This window comes from Psammomys obesus, unplaced genomic scaffold (assembly GCF_907164565.1).
Source record: "Psammomys obesus unplaced genomic scaffold, mPsaObe1.curated_primary_1811, whole genome shotgun sequence".
NCBI lineage: Eukaryota > Metazoa > Chordata > Mammalia > Rodentia > Muridae > Psammomys > Psammomys obesus.
This window is the reverse complement of record NW_026592548.1, coordinates 14,643,521-14,670,073: the sequence shown is the minus strand read 5'-3', so window position 1 is coordinate 14,670,073 and position 26,553 is coordinate 14,643,521. Positions and strand designations below refer to the sequence as shown.

Here is a 26,553-nt window from a genome sequence, read left to right as displayed (position 1 = left end):
AGATAATGAAAATAAAACAAAAAATTAAACAAATCCCAAGCGCTTGTAATTAAAATTAGCCAAAGTCCCTGCTATTCCTGATGCTACGTCAAACAGCTCGAAGGACTTTGTAAAGAAAAGGCCACAGTTTAAAGTCTGCTCCCAAGCCTTTGCAGTAAGGATTTATTTTTATTTTACATGTAGAAGTGCTTTGACTCCATGTTTGTGTGGTGTCCTCAGGGGCCAGCGTAGGGCACCTGGTACCCTGGAACTGGAGTTACAGATGATGTATGCTGCTGCCAGATGCTGGGAACCAAACTCGGGTCCTCTGCTAGAACAGCAAGTGCTCCAAAGGGCCGAGCCATTCCTCCAGCCTGGCACTTAAAAGGTGCGTGTGTGAGTGTGTGCCAGTGTGTGTGAGGATGCCCCGGCGTGTGGCCGTGCTGCTGCACGTGCGTGGCTGCGGCAGGGCGCTGACTGCCTATGGTGTGCCATTCTCAAGAACACAGCGAGACAGGCTCTCTCATTGGCCCGGAGCTCACCCATTAGACTGGACAGGCTGGCCAATGAGCTCAGGGATCCTCCTGTTTCTGACCTCCCCCCAGGACTGAGATTGTGGGTGCCAAGTGGCTCTGGGGGACTGATTCAGTTCCTCAAGTGTGCAAGGCAAGCGCTTTTCCTGTGGTCCTGCCTGACAGATTTGTATTCACATTGCCTCTCAGGACTCCCCAGGGTTCTTCTAGTGCCTGTGCCTTAGTCCCCGGAGAGTCCACAGCCCTTTATTTCCCGTCTTTTGACTTACAGTCCAAGGCTTTGGATGGATGCTTTATGCTTTCTGAGTTCACCTTGTCTGCAACGTTCAGCAGGGCAGGTCTGCGAGCCAGACCTGGGTGAGCCTCAGTGTGTATCAGACACCCTGTTTACAGCCGCTGGGATGGTCACCTGCTGGAATGGTCCCTGGGTGGTCCATCTCACCAGTGTTTTCCAGCTCACAGAGAAAGTCAGTGGGAATGTTCTGTTGGAGCACAGAGAATGAGGTGTGGAAGACAACGCCACAGTCACACTCCTTCAGTCTCCCCTCCCGACCTGTCTCAGAGAAAGGCCGCCCCACAAAGGGCGTGGCAGGGAACTCGAGCCTTGGGGAGGAGGGTCACGAGGCTGGGGCCCGAGAAAGGAGGGTGGCTGGAGCCCGTCGGGCTTGAAGCAGAGGGTGACCCTGCGCCGACATGCCCTGTCCCTCAGCTGCTGTCAGGACCTGACGCCTCCTTGTAGGTCCCCTGCAGGTCCCCGCTGTTCCCGCCCGCGCCCCCTCAGCTTGACTGGGGCGGCAGGTGAGCCTAGCCCGGCGCCGCCCCGGGGGCATCAGGTGTCCTGGCCTGCGGAGCCCTGGGAGGGAGCCCGATGGCTCCAGCCGTCGGTGACACAGAGCGGGAGGGTAGGGGCCCAGGACATCAACGCCATGGAGGGCACACAGAGGGGAGCGGAGTGCGAGATGCACCGGTTTGGCACAACCGGGGCTCCGCCACGGACCACAGGTCAGTGGGGCTCATGGCTGAGATGGGGACACCCTCCCTGTGTCACCTCAGCGAGTTTTGGAGATGACGGCAGAGTCGTGCCTGTCTGTGCCAGCTGTGTCTCCCGGGAAGCAGGTGATGAGAATCCAGTGCAGGATGCCACCCTCAGTCCTCCTGATCATTCTTTCTGGGAAGCCTGGGATCGACTCCCTCCAGTAACCACCGCTGGAAGGCGTCTGTGTCTGCCCTTAACTTGGGCCCATCCTTTTGTTACCAAAGGCCCCTGGCCAGGGGTAGAAATGGGGAAAGCAGCAGGGGTTCTGAATTTGTCAGATTCCAGCAGCGTGCAGAAGCCCAACGGCCTCAGGGTGTGGTGTCTGGATGGCAGCAGGCCAGACTTTGCTTTCTGGCTAGGAAGCAGCACCTCAGAGGTAGTACCGTGGACACGGAATCAAAAAGGAATGAGGGACGGCAGAGAGAATAGTATTATTCTCATTTTGCAGTAGTGGAAACGGAGGCTCCCTCAGGGTGGGTACAGGGAGTCGCCTGAAGTCACAGACTTGTCAAATTGTAGAGCCAAAGAGGGAGGGAGGGAAGAAAAGAGCATACTGTCTGGCCAGGAGCTCCAAAGCTGAAGAGGCCGGTTGTGGCAGTCTGTGACCCTTTCTCCAATTACACTTTCCCTCCCTATGGCTACTTCTGTGCAGCTCAACCCAGTTTAGCTTCTGGCTGCCATGAATAAGTAAGTCTGTGTGCCAGTCTAGGGCCAGCACCCTGACACCTGAAATAGACTTCAGCTGGGCCCCTGCAGGCCTTGATAGTCAGGGAAAAGAGCAGTTGCCCATACCTGGTCAGCCAGTGAGGCTGGCTCCCCAGATTTGCAGGTTTAGCAGCCAAGCTGGCATTTGGAACAGCTTGAACAGCGTTTTGAATAAATTAATGGTGGCTGGCTGGTTTCTCTCTGTTCCTCGAAGTTACTGTTACATGGTGTGTGGTTGGTGGTTTAGAGTTTAATTTTCTCTGTACTGTAACGGAAAAGGGGCTCATGGAACTTCAAACCCCACAAACAGGCTTTACTCTCAACCAATTCTGTATTGCAGTTATTCATATCAACAGAACTTACTTTAACTCTGTCTTGGTTAGGGTTTCTATTGCTGTGGTAACAGGCAAGAGTCTGTTTCAGCTTGATTCTCAGGTCACTGTCACTGACTGTAGGAAGCCAGGAAACAGGAAGCAGAAGCCATGGGGAAACACTGCTTGCTGGCTTGTCCCTTAGGGCTTGCTCAGCTTGCTTGCCTGTGCCACCTAGGACCACCTACCCAGGGATGGCACCACCACCCGCAGTGAGATGAGCCCTCCCACAGTATTCTTCAACAAAGGCCTCACAAATGTGCCTGCAGGCCAGCCTTGTAGAGGCATTTTCTCAATTAAGATTCCTTCTTCCAAGGTATGTGCAGGTGGTGGTAAGTTGAGAAAACTGATCAGTACATAGTCCCACAGATGGTCTCCTCAAATGCTGTCTAAATTATCCCACAGTTTTGTTTGTTTGTTTTGTTTCTTTTGCCATGCTGGGGACAGAGCACATAACACTGTTCATGAGACAAGCTCTCTGTTACTCACTCATATGCCCAGCCCTTCAGGTCCTACTCTTTCGAAGGAGATAAGATAATGAGCCAAAATCCTAAGAATGGATGTTTTTCCCCCTTTCCTTTATGTCTTTACCCAAGAATTATTATATATACTCATGCTTTGAGATGTTTCGTAACACCGGGACAAAACTTCACTTAGTGCATGCCATCATGTGCCCCAACCAGTGGGGGCTTCAACGGGGTTCCTAAGGGAGGAGAGTGGAAGGAATGGGGGGGAGGACAAGAAGCGCAAGGAAGGGAGCCAAGTCTGTTTGTCTGATCAAGGCTTCCGTTGATTAGAAATTTTTACCCAACTTATATAGGGAGAAGGCAGGAAAGGGGGAAGGTAATTAGCTGCTGCAGGAGACAGGAAGAGTGCTTTCATGTGTTAAATAGGGTGCTGCAAGATAACTTAGGGATGTTTTCTCATGGATGCTCTAACAAAGGGATGTCCTCACAGTCTCTCACCCATGAGTTAGGGTCCTAGATAACTTTCACTAAATAGCTTTAGGTCTCCACTAAATGACCTTTGCTCACTATTTGGCTTTGGCCTAGTAAACACCTTTTGTCTCCACTAGATAGCTTTGACTCACTAATTGACTTAGGCTTCAGTAGATAGCTTAGTCTTCACTAGATAGCCTTGGCTTTGGCTTCCGTAGATAGCTTTGGCTCCCAGCAATCATGGTTTTCTCTGGAAGGAGCTGAGTGCATCTGTTAAGTAGTAATATGTTTTGTGCATTCTCTTCTTCACTCAGCAGTGGTCTTATTAGTCTTTTCATTAATCAGGAGTTTAGAATGTTCCTCATGGCTGGTTTTTATAGCCCAAATCTACATTTCAGGAATGTTCGGTTTGCTGAGAATGTTTGTAATCCATACCAAATGTGTGACTCTAGGCTTGGAAAGCAGTAGGTATGACTTATCAGATGTTGTATAAATGTAGGCTAAATTCTTCTCCCTTCATTGTTGAGTGCAAGTTATTAAGAGGACAGTAAGCTCAGATGGGTTTTCTGTCCTATGTGGAAGATCTCTATTCTCTTGGTTAGTGTGGGGTATTTTATGTGAATGGGTTTCCATAGTATTCATGCTAGTCTGAAAAAAGAAATCCCCTCTTCCTCAATCTGAAAAATCCTCTTTACCTATTTCAAAGAGGTGAAATAAAAAGTGGTTACACGTGCTTCAAAGAGTAAAATGTGCTAGGAAGTACAAGCAAGCTCAAGTGATGGGCCATCTGGGAAGTGGCTGCAGAGGGCCACCTTCCCCTGGGTAGCAGAGCTCAGTTCTAGGGGTTCTTCCATCCCTGGAAATACTGCTGGTGTTGGGGAGTGCAACCCCACATTCAGGGTCAGCTCTACCCTCTGCTGAGGTGAGGTGCGGGGCCTGATCTCCTGAGTGTTGCAGCCGGGGAGGGACATGACCCATTCTCACACTCTCAGGACCCCAAGGCCAGCTCTCTAGTCTGCCACCAAAGGTGAATATGATGGCACAGATATTATTATTATGCTGCAGGACTGAGGCTCAGTGTGGGCTGAGCGGGCCGGCTCAACCCACAGAAGCATCAAGATCCAAACTGGTTCTCAGCTCTGTATAAAGCCCATTTATTGATTAATAAATTATGTGGAAAGTTTCGTTTCTCCCCAGAGAGGAAAATGAATGACCATATCCACATGAAAATCTGCATATCATTTCGGGGTCCATTTACTCTCTGAAGCCCTTATTCAGTTTCTCAGGCCTCTGAGCTTTGCTGAGACTGCATCTGTTGGGTAACGAGCCAGAAAACACACACATGCCCCACACAGCCATGCATGCAAACATGTGACCTTTTCTAATAGGAACAGTCCTTGAATTCACCAACTTTCAAGTAGGTGAGGATTCCCTTAGGTAGTTGAAGGCAATGGGACACTGATATCGTCCCTTCTAATTGGAGCTCACCTAATGTGGGGTGGGAGTACAGCATAACTCTACGGACACTGGGGCCGCCGTGCGGGCTTTCTTGGACATAGCAGCTAAAGGCCTCAGAGAAATAGGCTTGATGCCCAGCCCTACTACTGTCATCTGCAGCAGGCCTGAGGAGCGCCCTCAATCTTTCAGGGACTTCCACTCAGGTAAAAACGGGATCCTTGGCTTTGAGACGAAAAAGAAATTCAGGACTAGCCAGCACGAAGCAGGGTTGGAGGTTATTAGTGACATTTCAATACAGTTTTTGAGCATGAGGGTTAAAAGATAAAGAAAAGTATCCCAGAAGGAAGAATTAGACGTCCTTGCACGTGGCCATGGACTTCTCAAGAGAGGGCCACATACTTCTTAGCATTAACCCTAGTCTGAGCCTTCCAGGTTGGTGGCTTTCAAGTCACACCTCAAAGTGTTACTAAGAAACGTCTTTTCTTTCCCTCCTTTTGAAAAGTAGGATGATAGATGCTCCAGAGATGTCTTGGATGGAATTATAATTTAATAAAGCAAAACCAACAGTCTCCAAGGTTGCGTAAGGAGTTTTTAATATGTTCTTTTCCCGTAAAGAGGGTCTCCTAGCGAGATTTCTGGAAAAATGGAGGTTTACGGTTGGAAAGGGAGGGAAGCCTTCAGCAAATGTTAATTGTACTCGAATAGTTCATCCTCATCTGGTGAGTGGCTTGAACCAGGCTCAGCGTGAGAAGCCCACCCCATTCCTTTTCCCTGTCTTTCTGGTCTGCCTCATTGACAGAACTGTGGGGCGGTGAGGCAGCAAACCACGAGCCTGTGTGTTCCTTGCTGAGCAGAGCTGTTTGGTTCCCTCCCTAGAGATGGCAAGTCCCGAGGTGGTTGTAAGCAGCTGCAGCTCTCACCAGGATGAAAGTCACTGCACTTTTCACCAGAGCTCATCTCCGTCTGAGCAGCTTCTCCTAGAAGACCAGATGAGGCGGAAACTCAAATTCTTTTTTATGAATCCTTGTGAGAAGTTCTGGGCCCGGGGTAGGAAGCCGTGGAAACTTGCCATACAAATTCTGAAAATTGCAATGGTGACCATCCAGGTAAGCATTTTCCGAAACACGAGAGGTGGAAGCCTCTTTGCACGGCAGTGGAAGAGCTTGTTTACAAAACAAGCTTTAACTGCAGGCAGAAGGGTGTACATCGAATAAGGAAAGATACAAACCTAAACCCTCTCTCTAACGTCTGTGAATGAATTTAGCTCTCTTTCTCACTCTCAATTCTCTTTTAAAGTTTTTGTTTTCAGGGCTGAGGACCGGACCCAGGCTTTGCCCTTGCTAGGCAGGCGCTCTACCACTGAACTAAATCTCCAACCCCCTCCCCACCAAATTAATTATTTTCTTTTGTGTGCTCTTTTTTTTTTTTTCATGCACACCAGAAGAGAGAATCAGATTCCGTTAAAGATGGTTGTGAGCCACCATGTAGTTGCTGGGAATTGAACTCAGGACCTCAGGAAGAGTGGCCAGTGCTCTTAACCACTGAGCCACCTCTCCAGCCCTCTTTAAAAAATTTTTTTGAGACAGGCTATCCCTATTTAGCTTTGATTGGCCTTGAGCCCCATACACAGATGAGGCTGGCCTTGAACTCAAAGAGATGGATCTGCCTCTGCCTCTGCCTCTGAGTGTACCATGACACCTGGCTCATTCTGATTTCTCATTATTCTAATTTTAATACCACAATAGTTTTTAGGAATTACATTTTTAAACATCTGGATCCTAATGAAGATATTAGCTGACTACTAACATGAGGAATTTCTTTTATTCCTGATATTCTGGGCACTTCTTTCTCTAGAACCTGCATGGGGTTTTGCTGTAGACAGTCTCTTGGATTCTTAAATCCCTGAATCATGAAAGCTTGTGTAGCAGAAGAAAATGGAGTTGGCAAAAGGGGGTTTGCATCGGCCTGTGAAATATGTGCCTTCAATTTTGTGAGGAAAATTTCAATCTATTTTCCATAGCTCCTTTAATTTTTTTGAGGAGTCATGTTTTGTGACAGCCACATGTCCTGGTGTGGTTTATTACTAAGAGGTGCTTTGGGGGTTGGCAAGATGGCTCCGCTGGCAAAGGTGCTTGCCACCAAGACTGATAAGCTGAATTTGACTTCTAGAATCCACATGGTGGATGGTGTGAGCTGACACGTGTCAATCATTCTCCGACCTCCATATATGAATGTGCACACAAACAAAATACGTAAATGTGAAAAGGCGGGTCTTCCTGCTGGTGAAAGAGAACATCTCTTGTTAGAAGCAGAAGGACAAAAATGAAGGCAAAGTTTAGGATTGTATTTTTATTTTCTGTTCTTGGTTAACAACCGCCATTGAGGGAGAGTTTTGTTTTGTTTTGTTTTGTTTTTTTAATACTGAGATTACTAATCTAAATTGCTTATTGAAAACAAGTACTAATGGCTAGCAGACCAAGGCAGGTTCTAGAGTCATTTGCAGTTGGTGGAATTCTGATTCAGATCTTAACGCGAGGCTCGGGTGACCACTCCATCCCAGGACATCGTTCTCTGTCGCTGTAACCCTCCTCCTGTTGGGAAGTCCCGGTATACCTTAGCTAACAGAGGACACTGATGCTTACATTTTTAAAAGGCCACTCGGCTCCTCAGTGGTTGCGTGGAGACCCCGGTGGCAGGTGTGCTCTCTAACACATCACCTCGAGCACACACTCAGTTCTCAGCACGATACTTGGCAACGTGCACTTGAAATTCTTAATTTCCAGGTGATGACGCAATATGTCACAGCCCTGAAAAGCTTGTTTGTGTCATTTCTATGGGGGAGCCTACCACCGTTGGATAGGAAATGCTGTTTACTTAGGAAAATACGGGGAACATTTAGGCGGTTGCTGCGTGCCAAGCTCAGTATTTTATACATGTGCTCATGCTCAAGTCTCAAAACAAACTAAACCTATGCGTGCCTCTCTGTGGTGATACAGCTCCCTGTGAGCACGGGAACCACAGCAGAGAAAGGGAAGCTCTCCGCCTCTCTGTGTGTGCCTCTCTTTGTGTATGTGTGTGTGCACATTTGTGCATATGAATGTGAGTGCTTTTCCACCGTGTAGCTACCTGGCCCATGAGCGTCCACATCTTCTCCTATCTCCCCCTCCTATGTGGCTATAGGAGTACTGGGTTGCTGGGGCACATCTGGCTTTTCTTTGACTCTAGGGAGTTGAACTCAGGTCCTCTTACTTGTAAGGGAAGTGCTTTCACCCATGGAGCCATCTCCCAGCCCCCGAGTGGTGAGCTTTCTGTATATCCTGCCACTTTCCTCTCAGATTCTTGCCGGTCAAGCTCCTATACCACATGCCTCCATTTCTTTTCTGTTCACGCTGTTTCTTTTTTCTTTAAGCTGGTCCTTTTTGGACTAAGTAACCAGATGGTAGTAGCTTTCAAGGAAGAGAACACTATAGCCTTCAAACACCTCTTCCTAAAAGGATACATGGATCGAATGGATGACACATACGCAGTGTACACCCAAAATGATGTGTATGACCAGATCGTCTTTGCAGTGAACCAGGTAAACGGACGTGTGCGTTTGTTGGCGATTTTGTTGGTCTGATTTAGGTATTAGGGGTTGAACTCAGGGCCTTGTACAAGTTAGGCAAGTGTTCTAATGGTGAGATACCCAGACCGTGTGTGCATTCTTTACTTGAGAGAAAGAACAAGCTGGAGAAATGGTAGCAACAGATTATATAGGAACCAACACCCAGGTGTTGAACAGTTCTGCTTGGAGATGCCTTATGAATAGACTGCTTAAATACAGTTTAAGGGCTGGAGAGATGGCTCAGCAGTTGAGAGTAACTTGTGAGGATGTGAGTTTGCTTCCCAGAATCTACCTCAGGAAGCTCAAAACTGCCTGTAACTTCAGCTTCAGGGGAATCTATTCTTTCTGGTCTCTGCAGGTATCCCTACACACACACACACACACACACACACACACACACACACACACACACTTAAAAATGGATTGAAAAATATTGCTAACTATACTTTTATAGTATACTTTTATACTTTTATACAAGTACAAGTTGATAAAAAGCTTTTGTTTCCTACCGACAGAAAGGTAGGAATGACTTATTTAAGAGAATCAGGGACAGGATTTGATGTGAGGGCTTCAGCATTTGAGGTTACTAACATAAGCCTAGCTATCAGTAGTCATTAGGTCTTCAAAGCTTGTGCTTTTAGACTCACAACAAATAATGAGAATATTAATTTTGCAGTTTGTGGGACAAGCAAGGTCTTCAAGCTCGTTTAAAGTGAGGCTTTTCTGTCGGCCTGGTGATGATTACGCAGTGACGCCGCCTGCCTGACTGACAAGAAGGAGGCTTGTTTCTCGTGTTCCAGAGTCAAGTTTTCATTCTGGGTTATTCTTGCTGTAATTGGTACTTTCTCAAGGTTCCAAACCACTTCTTTTGAAGGGATAATTAAAAGCGCTTTTGAGGTATTTTTGCCCTAGGTTAGTTACAGATCACATTTCAAAAATCATTAAGTCCCTACATCAAACATTGTTTCCGAGCAATCACGACTCCTCATTTTCTGGAGGCAACCTATTCAATAAGAGGTCATGAGCTGCTAGGATGAAATGTATCTTTGTGGAGTCAAGGCTCCTGTTAGTGGTGGGAAGAGGAAACTTAGAGACAACAGCTACATAAAGTTGTTAAACAGAATCATGCTGTACAGCTTTTTGAGGGAAAATAGCAAATAGCTCAGTGATGAAGATAAATTTAGAGACTTAAAAAATGGTGTGTATGTGAGTGTGTTTTGTGTGTGTGCACATTTATGTGTGAAGCTCAGAAGGCAGCCTTGGTTGGCAGTCCTCAACTTCTACCTTGTCTGAGGTCAGAGACTTTTGCTGATCATTACGTAAACTAAGGTGGATGGCGGGCAAGCTTCTTGAGGGTGTTCCTGTCTGCTTCCCATCTCACTACAGGAACCCTGGAATTACAGAACTATGCTACCATGCCTAGTTTTCCATGGGTTTGGGGGATTTGAACTCAGGTCCTTGTGTTTTGGTGGTAAGTGCTTTAGATTCTGAGCCATCTCTCAGCCCTAGATTTAACTTTTAAATCTATGAAGTATCTGTAAAGCATCATGTCAGATTTGTATGTTTCTTAGGGGTAATGTAGAGACATGAAGTAAACAGTCCATAACATTTCTTTTGCTGTTTTGAGACAGGGCCTTATGTGACAAAGGTGACTTCAAACACTTTGTAGCAGAGGCTGGCATGGATCTCTTGATCCTGCTGCCTCCTGCTTGCTGAAAATCAATCACTATGCCCGGCTGAAGGCCCAGTAAATTCTTCATAAAACATCTTTACCTTTATCAGTAGGACTAAACTCAGTCTTCAAAAAATGCTGTGTCTGGCCCTGAAGCCATTCTGTTCGTTAGAGCTCTATGTTCCTTCCATGAAGAGTCTTAGTAGGACCATTTCCTCCTGCTGCTATAGGAAAACGTGTGCTGGGAGCACAGGTGAAAGCCCCCCTGCTTTCTAAAGAACCCACCCAAACCCACAGCTCTTGTTGCGTAATACTGCTTATGCGATAGAGAAACACATGTTCTGTCAGTGTCCACAAATGCATCTAAGCCTCGGCGCAGCAGCCCAGCATTTGATGTAATTACTCCATGAAGACAGAAGTACCAGACAGACACAAAAACGTGTGTCGGTGGGTTCAAAACCCTTACTGGATGTGGTCTGATGATGCAGAAGGATCGCAAATGAGCATTATGTAATTGCTTTACTTCCTGTAGTGTTCGGCTTGGCTTTTGCCCTGACTAGCATCCCTTTAGCCCTCATTGCTGTTCCATTTCTCTCTCTCTCTTGAATAAAGTACTTGCAGCTTCGAAACATCTCTGTTGGCAACCACGCTTATGAGAACAAGGGGACTAAGCAGTCGGCCATGGCAATCTGTCAGCATTTCTACAGGCAAGGAACCATCTGCCCCGGCAATGATACCTTTGACATAGACCCGGAGATTGAAACAGGTGATAATTCCCTATAACTTTCCACTACTGTTTTTAACTCCTTGATATCCAAGCCCCGTGATAGCGCCGTCTCTAAAAACATTGATGATTGGTCTCATGTCATAGGAAGAACTATACAGATGTTCTTATGTGTCAATTTTCATTGTGAACCCTTCGTCACAAAACTTAAGAATTCAAAAGAGAAACAAACAGGTAAAGCATAGAGAAAATAGAGGCAGGGATGATGATGACATTCTGAGACAGAGTTTGAGTCTTTCTAAATATCTGAGCACTACAGAAATGTCTTATGTCTTAAAAACAGGAGATTCAGGGCAAGTTGTATTGATACTGAGTTCTTACAGTCTTGATTCTAAAAACGAATAATATGAATAACTGATTTTACCCATTATCCTTTGAAAGTGCAGTTTTATTTATGGTTTTGTTCCTTTGTGGGGCAGAGTGTTTTCTTATAGAGCCAGATGAACCTTTTCACACTGGAACACCTGGAGAAAATAAACTCAATCTGACCCTGGACTTCCACAGGTGAGGAAAGCGGAGGGGAGCCCAGCTCAGCCCTGTGTGTTCCCTCCTCTCAGGCATCCCCTGGAGGGATGCACAGCCCCGTGTGCATGCCCTCTTCTCAAGCGTTCTCTGCTTTCCAGACTGCTGATGGTGGAGCTTCAGTTTAAGCTGAAAGCCATTAACCTGCAGACCATTCGCCACCAGGAGCTTCCTGACTGTTACGACTTTACTCTGACTGTAAGTGTGAGCTGTGCTGAAGGTGGCTCCTGCCTAGAGAAAGTTTGTTTTTATCTAGGTGCGTGGTTCATATTCTAGTGCCAAGGCATGGTCAAAAATACAGGATGTGCCACCAGAATGTGCCTGGGGACCCTGCACCAGCTAGCTCTGCTCTCTGCGAATTGCTTACTTGCTGTTTGCCTTCTGCGCCTTGGTGCATGCTCTGCAAGGCAGGGATTTATCTTGTCTGCTACTGTATGGGGCTTGGTGCACAGCAGATGGCCAAATACCAGAGGATCAGGAGAGAGAGAGAATGAGTGAATTCTGGGAACAGAATAAATGAGTATGCATGTGTTGGAGGCTATTCCCCAGAGCATGGACAGCTTAGAAGAGGCCACACGACCAGACAAAAATTATTCTCCCTCTTCCAGTAGCCAGCAAATGCCAAGAGCTCCTCAGCTAGGGGTGGAGTCTCATGTGTCTCTTCTCCTGTGCTGGAAAGCAGACTGGATCCTGTGCAGGTAACACAGCTGCTGTGAGTTCATGAGTGCAGGAGCCCAGTTATGTCCAGAAGACAGCATTTCCTAGCAGTCCTCCTCATCTTCCGGCTCTTACAGTCTTTTCCCTCTCCTGTGATGTTCCCTCAGGAGGAAGATGGAGTAGGGTGAGACAGGTGTTCATTTAGAACTGAGAAGTAAATAAACTTCTCAAGATTTTAAGTGAATCCTTTCCATCCTTTGGTGGGAAGGGGAAGGAAAATGTAGCTGAGTTTTCTTGCCCTTTCTTCCTTTTCTCCGCATGGAAGAAGTGAGAGAGTTAGAAGGAGACGTGGGAGGATTGCAGAAAGTGTTGTGTTGTTGTAGTCCTGTGGGCCTAGCATCTTCAACTGGTTATTTCAGAAGCAAGACATGCTAGCAACTCTGTCACCAAGCCCTTTGTAATATATGTGATACCCGAGTGATGGAGAAACCTAGGCCAAGAACAAAAAACCCCACATCTTGACCTGGGGTATCTAAGGACAGAAATGACATGCTTCTATGTCCACACAAGTTTCCCAAACTCCAAAAGCTAAGGTCCTGTTGAAAGGTGCGCAGAGCCAACCTGTACAAACTCAACACACAAGTCAAGTCTCCTCAACAGGAGAGAGGGGGAGGCACTCTTGTTTACTAAAGTGGCCAGGGCTGGAATGCATCCTAGAAACACGAGGTGTAGACACCAAAATCTCTCTACAGCAGATCTTAATTCGATATTATCAACTCACAGATATATAAAGGAGCACTCCTCAGGGATTAACAGTTACAGTTGTTCAGAGGTGAGGCTCAGCATGTCCTGTGTCCTCCAATGAACTGCTTCCTGGTGGATTTAGAGACCTATCTTGATTACAAAACCCAGGCATGCATACTGGTCTCCTTTTCCTGTCTTTACAGATAACATTTGACAACAAGGCTCATAGTGGAAGAATCAAAATAAATTTAGACAATGACATTTCTATCAGAGAATGCAAAGATTGGCACATATCTGGATCAAGTAAGTAACAAGCTCCACTCGCTTCCAGAGCGGCCATTAAGTAATTCGTTGAGTATCTGCCGGCAGCATGTAAGGACCACTAAGTAAAAGACTGGGCCAGTCCCAAGTCCCTTGATGTTCTGTAAGCAGATTCGTCTGTGGCAGATGTCTGATGATCCAGTCAGCACATTAGTTAGTACCATCCTGTGGCTCCACAGTCCTCACCTGCCTCCTCCATACCAACTACATACTCATAGTTCTGTCCTAAAAGCCTCCACATACCTATTTTCCTCATGTTCATGTTTTTAAATATCTCAACGAGCAGCAGCATCTTTTCATTTACAGAAGAAGAAACCAAGGCTTGGAAGTGATGTGTAATGACCGGTGGTCCTAAAGGGAGAACTCAGGTGGGATCTGACTGTGAAGCGATGGCACAGTGGCTGTCTCCCATCTGGCTTAAAAAGTGTAGTGATGTGTTAAAAGTCTGCTCCAGAGACACGAACAAAAGTTCAAGTCAGAATGAGTCCTGTCCAGGACCGGAAAACACTGCCAGGAAGGGGTTTAGGTGGGCTGTCTCCCACGCCCTCTTAAGCAGCCCAAATGGAAGGCTGCAGTGCACGTCGCTCACAGTCATATGAGAAATTGCACGGGCTCTCCCAAGAAGAGGATGGACACCTGCTGGACACTAGTTGGTAGATCTGAGCTGGGTCAGTGCTGGTCATCAGACAGACGTGAGGGTAGTCTCTGTTGTAGGGGTTGTGGGAGGCCCTCAAATCACAAGCAAGTCACAAGCCTCGTCGCTGTCACACTTAAACCTCTGCGGAGTGCAAGCCTGATTTGCCCCTGGTGAGAGGGAAAATGGGAGCATCCAAAGTGCCTAGCACATGCCGCCTCACATGCGTGGCTCTTGGCTTTTAAGTCTTTCTAAGGCAGGGTTAGACATTTGGGCAGCCGCTAGAAGCCGCTGGGTAAACAGCAGCAGTATACTTTATCACAGCACTCTCTGAAGTCACTTCCTCACAGCAGCCTGACTGGTGGACACAGCGGCTGCTGCCTCTGTACTCTTTTCAACGGCACCATCGCATGGGCCATGACTTTTGATTCTCCAGCATCTCAATATGGCTGAACAAATGCTCCCCTCCTCTCTCCTCTCTTCTTTTCCCCTTCCTTCCCCAACACTCCCCAACTTTTCCCTTCCCTCCCCTCCATTTTTCTCTCTTCTTCCATTCCTTTCTTTTTGCTCTCCTTCTTCCTCCCTTCTTTTTCTCCTTTCCTCTTCCTCCTCCGTTGTTTAAATAGGATCTCTCTAATATAGCCCAGGCTGTATTCAAACTCCCAAACTTTGTGCCCTGGCACTTTAGGTGTGAGCCACCAAGCCTCGTGGAAGATGGTCATTTCTTGTCACTGAAGACTCATTTAAAGTCTTGGTGAGGTCCCTTTCCTGACTACCTTTTCCAGCATGGAGAGCTGACTCTGAAACATTAGCCTTGTCTGGAGGACTCAGGGACACATACTTCCAATTCAGTAGTTTTATGGCAAGAGCTGAGGATGGCCTTAACAATACTAAAAACAAACAAAACACACAAAAACCGGATGCAGAGCGGCACCAGGTGCTGGAAGGCTGTGAGGGCTTGCTGACTCTGCCACTTACTGATGGTGTACCCTAGGCACATAATGGGGCCTCAGTCTTCTTAAGTGCAAAGTTGGGGTGATCATGACAGCTTCACAAGGCTGTTGTCAGGATCCTATACGCACAGAGTGCTTTGAACTGAGTCAGGCGAAAAGTATACAGAGCATGACCCATGTGTGACTTAACTTCTCTTATGTCATCCATCTGTATGTATTGTCTGAACACCTGCTTATTCCTTTGTTTGGCTCACTGTCACAGATGCTCCCATGAGGTTGAGGGCCTTGTCTGTCTGTCTGTTCCAGCACCTAGGAAGTACCAGGTACTTAAGGGTGCTTAATGAATGTTTTGTATCCAGCTAAGTATTCAATGTAGGAAGGCTTATTTACTGATTGATTGACTTTTTTGAGAGAGAAGTTTACTAAATGTAGCCCAGGTTGACATCAAACTTAGTATATAATCCAAGCTAGCCTAGATCTCTCGGTAATTCTGCTGCTTCTTACTTCCAGCTACTGAGACTATCGGAGTGAACATTCACACCCAGAAGGAGAACATATTCACCATAAACAGCACAGACTGATAACTGAGGCTCTTTGATTTGGGGTGTTATTTTTTTTTAAAGGGAGGACCCTCAGCTTTCTTTAACTACTAATGGAAAGAATGCTCATAGGACTTCTTTTGGTTGTCTTTCTGAAATGCTTGAATTGTTCTAAAAAGAGGTCATGTCATCATTGAATGCCTCATCCGTGTGCACCCTCGGCCCCCTGTCTTCCAGTTCAGAAGAACACCCACTACATGATGATCTTTGACGCCTTTGTCATCCTGACCTGCTTGTCCTCACTGGTGCTCTGTGCCAGGTCTGTGATTAGGGGCCTCCAGCTTCAGCAGGTGAGCGCTGCTCCCCCAAGTGCCCCCAACACTCTCGGCCACAGGGAAGCTCACCCGTGTCTCTCCTCTTCCCAAAAGGAGTTTGTCAACTTTTTCCTTCTCCACTACAAGAAGGAAGTTTCGGCCTCTGATCAGATGGAGTTCATCAACGGCTGGTACATCATGATTATCATTAGTGACATACTGACGATTGTTGGATCAATTCTGAAAATGGAAATCCAAGCCAAGGTAAAGCTGCTCTTTCCGATTGTGCTACCACAGTGGTAAAATGTAATTTTCTAAACTACGAAGAAATTCAAGGTAAATGCTTTCTTCTGAGACTTACATTCCGTTAACTTGAAACTGACAACAGCAGTTTTCTTAACTCTAGTTAAGTCTTAACTCTGAAAGTCTCTATATATTTTGTTTTTGTTTCTGAGACAGAATTTTTTCTGTATAGCACTTTGACTGTCCAGGAACTTGTTCTGTAGGCCTGGCTGGTCTTGAATTCACAGATCTGCCTGCCTCTGCCTTCTGAGTGCTGGGGTTAAAGGCACATACCACCACCACCTGGCTATTAGAAGTCTCTTAAACAGAGTTTGAAAAAGCATAATCCACAATACCAAAACAAACAACAATAAAACAATACTTTAGCATCATCTGAGTGGACAAAAAATGCTCTGTGCTAGACTGAGAGACAACCTGTCAGTGTCAGAGACATACTGAAAGTCAGAGACACATTTGATAGAGTTGTCAAGAGTTCCCACAGAAGGTGTTAAAGTTAAGATGTTCAAATTTTCAAAAATATTAATAAAAACTGTGGGAGGGCAGGAAGTGAGGTCAAGGCACAATTCTCTGTGTTTTTTAACTTTATTTCCTCTGTCCTCTCAATGTAAAAATATGCTCACTTTCTTACTTTTTCCACTGATAACCTCTTGAACTAAGATTAATCTAATTTAGAATTAGTCTTTCTCCCCTCCAAAATATAAAATAAAATTAACAATGTTCAAACAAATCTTGCTCAGACTTATACTTTCCTAGGACACAGGTTATAGATCAAGGCAGACTTTACACACAGGGGCTGGGTCAAAGGGCAGCTTGCTTCTCTCCTCTGACACAGTCAGGGTGGGGTTCAAGGTCGGCAAGTCATTCAGCAATGAGCATCAGTCATTCAGGGACCTGAGCTCTCTTTGTTTCATTCTTTGTCAAATGTTGAAGGCTCTACCTGACTTCACAGTTGACATGGGGTTGCCTCGTGAGCTGGTGACAGCCTGTGGGAAGCGAAAACACCAGCTGGTGGCAGCTTTTCCGGTGTCACATGGCCTTGGCTTAGGGGCAGCAGATTTCACTCCCATTCACACAGTCTAGAGTGAAACTAGTCAAACCCACCTGCAGTGGGATCTGGGGAAGGAGTAGGCTATGCCTGAGAAGGAGAGGGGAGCAAAGTGTCACCATGGACCAGCTGCTGTCGTAGATAGCTGTAGTTTTGTGCAGTTTAACTTTAGAAAACAATAACAAAAAGAATGGTAGATTTGTAGTAAATATTTATTTATTTTATTACTTCTAAGACAGGATCTCATGCAGCCCAGGTCATCATCAAATTCCACATGTAGCTGAGACTGGCCTTGAACTCTGATCTTCCTGCCTCTGCCTCCTAAATTGTGGGATTGTAGGGACACACCATACATGGCATAATTCTTTATTTTGACAAGCCTCAGCTTCCCTTTCCTTTAGTGACCCCTTAATAGGAAATGTCCAACATTTTCTTCATTTTCTGGACCACCCCCTTCTCTTCTGAAGCCTTTGGCACATCCCCCTGCCCTCCCTTACTTCCTGTTTCATAACTGCAAGAGAGACCCCTACCACATCCCCCCCACCTTACTTGGCTCTGGTGTCTGTATATTCTGATACCCTGAATGATTTAGGGTACTGTCCAAGGCTAGCTCCTTCACTTGCCTCTGAGGAGATGGCCCAGGTTCTTTGTGGAGGACACAGCTCCAGTTACTCTTTCTTCTCTCTTACAGAGTTTCTCTCTGTAACTCCCCCACACTGTGTCTTTGCTTCTTTGGCAAAATTACATTTCTAGTTCTTTTATTCGAGTGTTTGCCCTTTCTCTGCTCCACCTCACAGGTTACCAGATCTCAGAACAGTGACTAGCCTTGCTGCTGCTGCTGATCCCCCAGCTTCTGTTCTTCAAGCATGCCCTCCAATCTGGCTGCCTCACCTCCCCTTCCTGAAAATCCCTTTCTGCTCGTGTCGTGTCCCCTGGACCATTACACTCCATCCTGACCCACCAGCAGCCTTCTGCTGCTGCTCCGATTTGTGTGAGTTGCTCTTTAGCTGAGGTGACACTTGCTCAGGCCTCCTCCAGATCCCTGTTTATCTGTCTATCAGAGCTTTCCATGCTGCTTCCCCCCTCTTGTGGCCAACCCCCAACGTGAGAATGTTTTCTGGTCTCCTGCTTGGACAGCTCTTTTCGTCACTGCCTTGGTATTGTTGTCCTGACCCAGATATACATATTTTGCTATCTCTATGCCAACATTGGCCAAATCTGCCTCTCCAGCTTGGGAAGGCTCTGTGTTGCAGCCTGAATATCTAAACGTCAACCTTATATCTTCTCTTGACTATCTACATATCTTCTCAGAATTGACCTGCCTACACAGAACTCTTCCAGCCTCCTTCTTCTCCCGCTGCCTTTCCAGTGACTGCGAATGGCACCTTTCTGTGTGTTCACACCCCAAATAATGCATTCACTGAAGTTCTTTTCCTCTAGCAAACTCCTCTCTCCCATGCTCAATCCCAGAGGGAATCTACATGTTCTACCTTTGAAAAAGACCTCATCATTTTCACAGTTCCAGGCTGTACCTAGTCATGCCCTGTTCTCCCGCACATTACTCCAAGAACCCTCATAGTCTGCTGCCAACCACACAGACCACGTTTGCTCGTGTCGCTCCTGTTCTAGGCTCTCAAGTCTCCCTGACCTTTTCTGACAAAAGCAACCTTAAGTGCCCATGAGGTCTTATCCTGCCCATCCTTTACCCCATCTGTTGCTCACTCTTGCACAGGTCCCTGATGCCTCCAGTCCTTTGTATTTGCTGCTCTATGTGCCAAAGGCTCTTTTAGATTTTTGATTAACTTTCTTACTCAATTCTTTTAGATCTTTGCTTCTGTGCCACGAATTCATTGAGATTTTTACTGCTCATCCTATTTCAAACCGCAAACTCATACTCATTCCTTATCTTCCCCAACCACCACTACTGGCCTTCCCCCTCAGCATTTACCATCAGTGAATGTATTGAAGGCTGATTCATCTATTGCTGGTTTTTGCTCCACATATCCCACTAGAGTGTAAGTTTCATGAGGGGAAAAAATACCCCTATTGGTCAATTGCTTTACTCTGCACACCTAGAATAGCTCCTGGCATGTAGCTACTTGATATTTCTTGTCCAACTGTCATGTTGCTGTTTAACCACTTTTTATTTCCCATTCTTATCTAGAGTCTCACAAGCTATGATGTCTGTAGCATATTTCTTGGCACTTCGACCATGCTGGTGTGGCTTGGCGTCATCCGATACCTGGGCTTCTTTGCGAAGTACAATGTAAGGAATCCTACGGAGGCACTCTGAGTTATTCACTATTTGGACTAAAGAGCAGAGGGATGCTAACGGCCTCTCCTGTTTCCACAGCTCCTTATTCTGACCCTCCAGGCAGCGCTGCCCAATGTCATCAGGTTCTGTTGCTGCGCTGCTATGATATACCTTGGCTATTGCTTCTGTGGCTGGATCGTGCTGGGTCCTTACCATGATAAGGTACAACATCAGTTAGGGTTTCTAATGCTGTGGCGAGACACCAGGACCATGGCAGCGATTTTAAAGGAAAATCTTTCACTGGGGCTGACTTCCAGTTCAGGGGTTTAGTTCATTATCACCATGGAAGAAGCATGGTGGCATGCAGGCAGACAGTGCTGGAGAAAGCTGAGAGTTCTCCATCTGAATCCACAGGCAGAAAAGAACTGTGTGCCACTGAGCCTGAGCTTGAGCTTCTAAGATGTCAAATCCCACCCTGACAATTACACACTTCCTCCCACAAAGCCACACCTACCCCAACAAGGCCACACCTCCTAATAGTGCCATTCCCTATGGGCCAAGCATTCAAACACAGTGGTCAATGGGGCCATTCCTAGTCAAACCACCAAGGTGCTGACAGCCAACTTTCTTCCCAATGTTATTAAGCTCATATAACAAGGCCAATGGCTTCTATTTCTATGATTACTGTTGTTTATTCATCTATATTTTTGTTTGTGTTCAGGTTGGCCTTGAACCCATATATGTAGCAAGGATGACTGAAGTTCTGGCCCTCCTACCTTTATCTCTCAAGTGCTAGGAAGACAGGTGCACAAACACCTAATTTGCTGTTTTATCCTTTAAAAATATATTAATACTTTTATTTATTTTTTGAGAATTTTATACATACACACAACATTTTTTTAGTTTACTTAACTTTAATGATGACAACATCTGAGCTTAATTATGAAGGTAGTTCAGTAAAATATGCTTTATATTTTATGGATTACATTATTCTCATCATATTCATGAACATAATCAGGTGCCAAGATATATGGCCCATATATTTAAATGTAGCAATTGAAAGCTAGAGCCTTTCTTTGGTCATACAATGGACACTAGCCATTAAAACACACAGATATTTTCATCATATTCATTCCCTATTCCTCCCAACTCCTTCCAGACCCTCTCATTACAACCCCCTCCTAACTTCACGTCTTCTTTTTTTTTTTAATAACCCTAATTAGTGCAGCCTACATATACATGGGTGTGGGGCCGTCTGTTGGAGTATGATCAACCTACCAAGGATCACACACTGATCCCCACAACCAGCAGCCATCAATTTCCAACAGTATATAAGTGGACTCCTCTGATCTTGTAATTTATTGTTAAAATACAGTAAGTCGTGTATCTACGTCCACATAGAGATCCAATAGTGAGCGTCTCACTGTTTACAAACCAGTCAATGTGAACACCTCACGAGCATCACTGATCAGCTCCATTGCCTGAAATCCTGTTTGGAATGCATTAGGTAATTATGTTCCTTTCAGCACCAGTGAGGTTGGTTAGTCCATTTGAATTCACTCATACACATCTATACGACTGCAGGGAAAAACAAACAAACAAACAAACAAACCTGTGGAAATGTTTGAAAAGTTTGCTGGGAGAACTGTCTTGAATGTTAGACATTATCTTGAGTTGGTTGAGCTTTAGAACGAGACAGAGGGCCATGGGAGTCTGGAATCTGGGTGTCTCTGCAGAAGCATTTAAATCACCTCAAGGGTCTTTTTCTGTAAACCAGAAAGAGGGAAAGGACAGGAAGGTAAGGAGGAGAAGGGGAAAGGGAGGAGAGGGGAAAGGAGAGGAAAGAAAGGGAAAGGATGGGAAGTAAAGGGAAGGGGAGGAAAGGGGAGGGGAGGGGAGGGAAAGGGGAGGGGAGGGAAGGGAAGGGAAGGGAAAGGAAGGGAAGGGAAGGGAAGGGAAGGGAAGGGAAGGGAGGGTAAGGGAGGGTAAGGAAAAGATCAACCTTGAAAGGCATTGAGAGAGCAGAACTGGCCTTTCTGATCTTATTCTGGCTTCTGTAGCTCAGAGGAGCACCAAGAAAGCTACTTGTCCAGAGACAAAGCAGCAGGCTGGGATATGGCATTTGCACCAAAGCAAGGGCTGTGGCTACCTTGGGTTGGTTGTTGGGAAATGGTCACCTGGGATACCAGGTCTGACTATTTCAGGATGATGTTATGAACCCAAATCTCCCATATGGAGGAACATGGAACAATGTTAACTCCTCTCCCCTTCTCTCCCCAGTTCCGTTCCCTGAACAGGGTCTCTGAGTGCCTTTTCTCTCTGATAAACGGAGATGATATGTTTTCCACATTTGCAAAAATGCAGCAGAAAAGTTACCTGGTTTGGCTGTTCAGTCGAATCTATCTCTACTCATTCATCAGCCTCTTTATATACATGATTCTGAGCCTTTTCATCGCGCTGATCACGGACACATACGAAACGATTAAGGTAGGTTTGTCAAAAGCCTGTCTGGAACATGTGTCGTCGTGACGGTGCAGCTTTGTACCAGGACAGAGAGCATTGTTGGGGTGGAGAGATGGAACTCCAGTTTAACAAGCAGGGAAAAGAAAAAAGTGAAGGAGAGACAGGATTTCTAGAATGTTGGACATCTTGTTTCTCAGTATCTGTGTTAAAAATAGAGTTCTTTTTTCCTTATTTATTCATTGCTAGTTGTAGTTAGGATCCAACCCAGAGCCTGGCATGTGCCATTGGACTCTATGTCCCCAACTCTTAAGTATATTTTCTAATCTTTTATTAGACTAATAAGTATCAGTAGGTATTGGGTGTAGAAAATAGATGACATACGAGAAAGGCAAAATTTTGTGAGCTCCTCTGTGGAAGCTGACGGATGCTTACTGCTTAGATTCCAGCCAGGCTCCATTAGTCTACATTGGTTGGGGTTCTGGCTGAACCAGTCTTCACCCAAGGAACTTCCTTCACACTGTCTGGGAAATCATGAGGCTGCAGGTTGACTGGGAGTAGCATTTAGGATGCACCTTGCCACGTGTTTCCCAGGAGAGGGGTGTGGACAAAAGTCACCTGCCTCTGTGGGTACAGATAGGCTGGGAGGAGCAATCACAGAATGAGCACACAGAGTTCCATGCCCATTTCACTTTCATCTAGCCTAGGAGTGGCTCCAGAGAGGTCTTGTGTCCTAGAAATGCCTGGGAGTGCCAAACTGTCCCTCTGGAGAAATCCTTTCCATGGACAGATGTGCCATTCTGAGTCTAGTTGTTGAAGAGGGCCTTCTTAATGGGGACTTTTCCATTTTCCTCTGTAGCACTACCAGCAAGATGGTTTCCCAGAGACGGAACTTCGAAAGTTCATAGCGGAATGCAAAGACCTTCCCAATTCTGGAAAATACAGATTAGAAGATGACCCTCCAGGTTCTGTATTCTGCTGCTGCAAAAAGTAACTGTTGGGTTTCTCTGTGCTTTGGAGGAAAACATAACATGTGGCTGAGGCAGAGATGGTATAGATAACTTGTGATCAGGCAAAAGTATGTTCAGATACTAGTATTCTGAACGAACACATAACTATGACATAGAAAGACCTGTTTATATATTTTAAAATATTTAGTGTCTTTTCTGCTCACAGGAGCACTTTTAAAATGACTGGTTTGATGAGGGAAGCTACTGGATCACTGTTCTGTCTTAGTGGCTGTGGATCTCAAGTGTGTTCTCTATACCCCCTTTACCACAGAGTACGGCTTGTGCCTGCACTGGAAAATATCGGTGACTTTGGATGACCCAGTGCTCCTCTCTGATAGTTGGAAAAACCATTACACATTTGACATTGCTACATCTTAGATTCTCCCCCTAAAAGAAAACAGAGCAAGAGAGAGAACCCCATCACAGCCAGTGCTGGGGTGCTGGGCTCTGAAGGACAGTCGTTATTTGATTCTCACAATCCTTTAGAAGCTTTCTCTGCCCTTCAGTGTTAAGGCACAAGGCTGACAGAGAGTCTGTACATGAATGAGAGTGGACGCGCGCCAACCGTGTATTTCATCAAACAGTGGTGGTTTTATGAGCAGCGGGGCAGGGGGGAAACTAGAGCCGCACCTTGCCCTCTACAGCTCCTCGCAGTCTCAGCCAAGCCATGTGGGGTCAGGCAGGACCTGCGATTCCGGAGATTTATGCTCTAGAACCCATGCTCAAGATTTTAAAATGAGTGTGTGTAGTTTGAAAAGGCACAGAATTAAGCTTTACACTTTGTGGTCCACTAATGGAGAATTATGGGGATTTTTATGGTATAACATTGATTTTGTGTGCAATATATTTATTAATGTGAACATTAATTCAGTTGTGTATAATAATGACTTTATAAAAGCACCTTAAAAAAGAATAAAAATTTTAACACTTTCATGTTGCACTAGAGGCATAATGAAGATAACCCAACACTCAAAGCTACATATTTATTTCTTTTTCTTTTTTTAATTCTTTATTAATTACACTTTATTCACTTTGTATCCCCCCTGTGGTTCCCTCCCTCCTCTCGTCCCAATCCCTCCCTTCCACCACCCTCTGCATGCATGCCCATCCCCAAGTCTGCTGATAGGGGAGGTCTTCTTTTCCTTCCTTCTGATCCTAGTCAATTAGGTCTCATCAGGAGTGGCTGAGTTGTCTTCTTCTGTGGCCTGGTAATGCTGCTTCCCCCTCATAGGGAGGTAATTAACGAGCAGGCCAATGAGTTCATTGTCAGAAACAGTCCCTGTTCCTATTACAATGGAACCCACTTGGATACTGAACTGCCATGGGCTTCATCTGTGCAGGGGTCTTAGGTTATCTCCATGCATGGTCCTTGGTTGGAGTATCACTCTCAGGAAAGACCCCTGTGCTCAGATTTTTTTTTTGTTCTGTTGCTCTCCTTGTGGAGTTCCTGTTCTCTCCAGATCTTACTGTTTCCCACTTCTTTTCTAAGATTCCCTGCACTCTGCCCAAAGGTTGCCCATAAGTCTCAGCATCTGCATTGATAGTCTGCAGGGCAAAGCCTTTCAGAGGTCCTCTGTGTCAGGCTCCTGACTTGTTCCCTCTTTTCTCCTTCTTCTGATGTCCATCCTCTTTGCCTTTCTGGATAGGGGTTGAGCATTTTAAAGCTACATATTTAATCATCAGAACGATTCCCACTGGTGGAGTGCGAGGCTTTCAGTGGTAGAAGCCACCTTTGAGGTAACTGACTTAAAGCTGTGTCCCCAACTTTTAGGAGGCTGCGTTCGGGCTTGGTTCTAACACCGGCATCATGCTCTTTGTAATGTATTAGAATGCAACATGAATTTTAAAACTGTGTTTATTATCTGAGAAGTCCTTACTGTTACTCTTTCTGAGATGTTTTTAGACTAACAATATTTTGTAGAAAACACAGAGCCAGTGAAGCCAAGGTTGGGCCTGGGCTTTTCTCCGCACACGGAGACATCTGGCTATAGATTAGCAGTACTGGAGAGCTCTGGGTTTAGTTGAGAGAACCTGCCTCAATGAGGTAAGCAGAGAGCAACCATGGAAGACTGTTGACATCAACTTCTGGCCTCCACACACATGTGTACATGCATTCACACATACATAAAAAAAAATCTCAGAAATTGGAAAAAAAGTTAGGAGAAGTTAAAAGTTCTACATAGTGAATTCCAGGACATCCAGGGGTACATAAAGTGACTCTGTCTCAAAACAAACAGAAAGTAAAAGAAATGGTACAATGCAGTAAAAGCTGATCTATGGTACAGGGTGGAGTACAGAATTGGATATATGTGTTAGAAGAGAGGAAATATCTAAAATTCAATACCCAAACATCTGCCTTGCAAATCATAAAAGCAAGAGAGCATGGAAATCCATGGTAAGAAAAAAATAAAACGAGAACATCAAACAAGAAAATAGTAAAGCAATAAAACCCCCAAATGTTTTGTTTTAAAGATCAGTAACGCTAATGAGCCTATAGTCAAACTAAGAAAGCAATGCATACATAAATCACTAATATTCAGAAATAAAGGGACGATCACAATGGAGTCTGTGGCATTAAAAGGACAATCAAGGGTGCTCTGTTTATCTCCATGCACAGCTCGACAAACTAGACAAAATGGACCAGTTCTTCCATGCTTTGGATGGGTTCCCTAAAAGTTCACCTGTTAGAAAATGAATTTGTTGATGTGACCACAGTGGGAACTGGGGGCCTCATGGGAGGTGTTAGGGTCATGGGAGTGGAGCCCCCAGGAACAGACTGATTTTCTCATGGAATAGGCTAGCAGCCATAGGACTTTGGCCTCTTATTTTCTTTCATCCTTTCTTTCTTTCCTTCTTCTTTCTTTCTTTCTTTCTTTCTTTCTTCCTTCCTTCCTTCCTTCCTTCCTTTCTTTCTTTCTTTCTTTCTTTCTTCCTTCCTTCCTTTCTTTCTTTCTTTCTTTCTTTCTTTCTTTCTTTCTTTCTTTCTTCCTTTCTTTCCTTCAGTTTCTTTCTCTCTCTCTCTCTTTCCTTCCTTCCCTCTTTCCTTCCTTCCTTTCTCTCTCCCTCTGTCTCTTCTTCTTCTTCTTCTTTTTTCTTCTTCTTCTCATGTGCTTTGCTATCCTGGTTCCTCTCATGAGCTGAGGCCCCACCAGAAGCTGAGATGGTTTTGGACTTTATTAGCTCTAGAACCATGAGGCAAAACACACTTTTCTCCTTTGTGAGTTGCTCAGTTTCAGGCACTCTGTTATAGCCAGGGAAGGGTGGAGAACTTTGGAAGCAAGCAGTAGAGGTTTGTTCTAGCAACACGTGACCAAGTGGAAGCAGTAGCTGAAGTGGCTAATAGGCCCAGGCCGCAGCAGCTTTGCAGCGAGAGCAGGAAAGGAGTTGGTTGTCGTATAGAGAACACTTGGGATGATTCTGGGGAGAGCTCAGGAAAACACGAGATGAAGGACCGTGTGGGACTAAAATGATTGTGGCCATAATACTGATGAAACTGTGGGGGAACATAGGCCGTGATAATAGGGTTGTAGGTAGAAATGAGAATGTCTTCCAGGGACACAGAGTGAAAGCTGTCCTATTATATAGCTGCAAGGAAAGGGGCTATGTGAGTGCTTTCTCTGCCTTGTGGGAGACAAGGGGACAACATCGTATATCTGGAAGAAGACCCACCTATGCTGAAGAGCTCCTCAGATACTCCCAGGCCTCTCTTTACCATTT

General features: G+C 45.5%; 1 protein-coding gene across 2 annotated transcripts; it reads left to right on the top strand.

Annotated features, from left to right (window-relative positions):
• The first annotated feature begins 1,119 nt into the window (after nt 1–1,119).
• On the top strand, nt 1,120–23,760 carry Mcoln3 (mucolipin TRP cation channel 3). Of its 2 annotated transcripts, none has more exons than XM_055614351.1 (13): nt 1,120–1,310; nt 5,897–6,126; nt 8,430–8,597; nt 10,909–11,062; nt 11,500–11,584; nt 11,704–11,800; nt 13,207–13,306; nt 15,688–15,800; nt 15,879–16,028; nt 19,277–19,378; nt 19,466–19,588; nt 21,647–21,853; nt 22,686–23,760. In XM_055614351.1, the coding sequence occupies exons 2-13, from the start codon at nt 5,899–5,901 to the stop codon at nt 22,818–22,820; spliced, it is 1,662 nt and encodes a 553-aa protein (XP_055470326.1). In that variant the 5' UTR covers nt 1,120–1,310; nt 5,897–5,898; the 3' UTR covers nt 22,821–23,760. The 2 variants fall into 2 exon arrangements, with proteins under 2 accessions (XP_055470326.1, XP_055470327.1); XM_055614352.1 differs by lacking the exon at nt 1,120–1,310 and adding an exon at nt 1,387–1,514.
• Nucleotides 23,761–26,553: the final 2,793 nt, after the last annotated feature.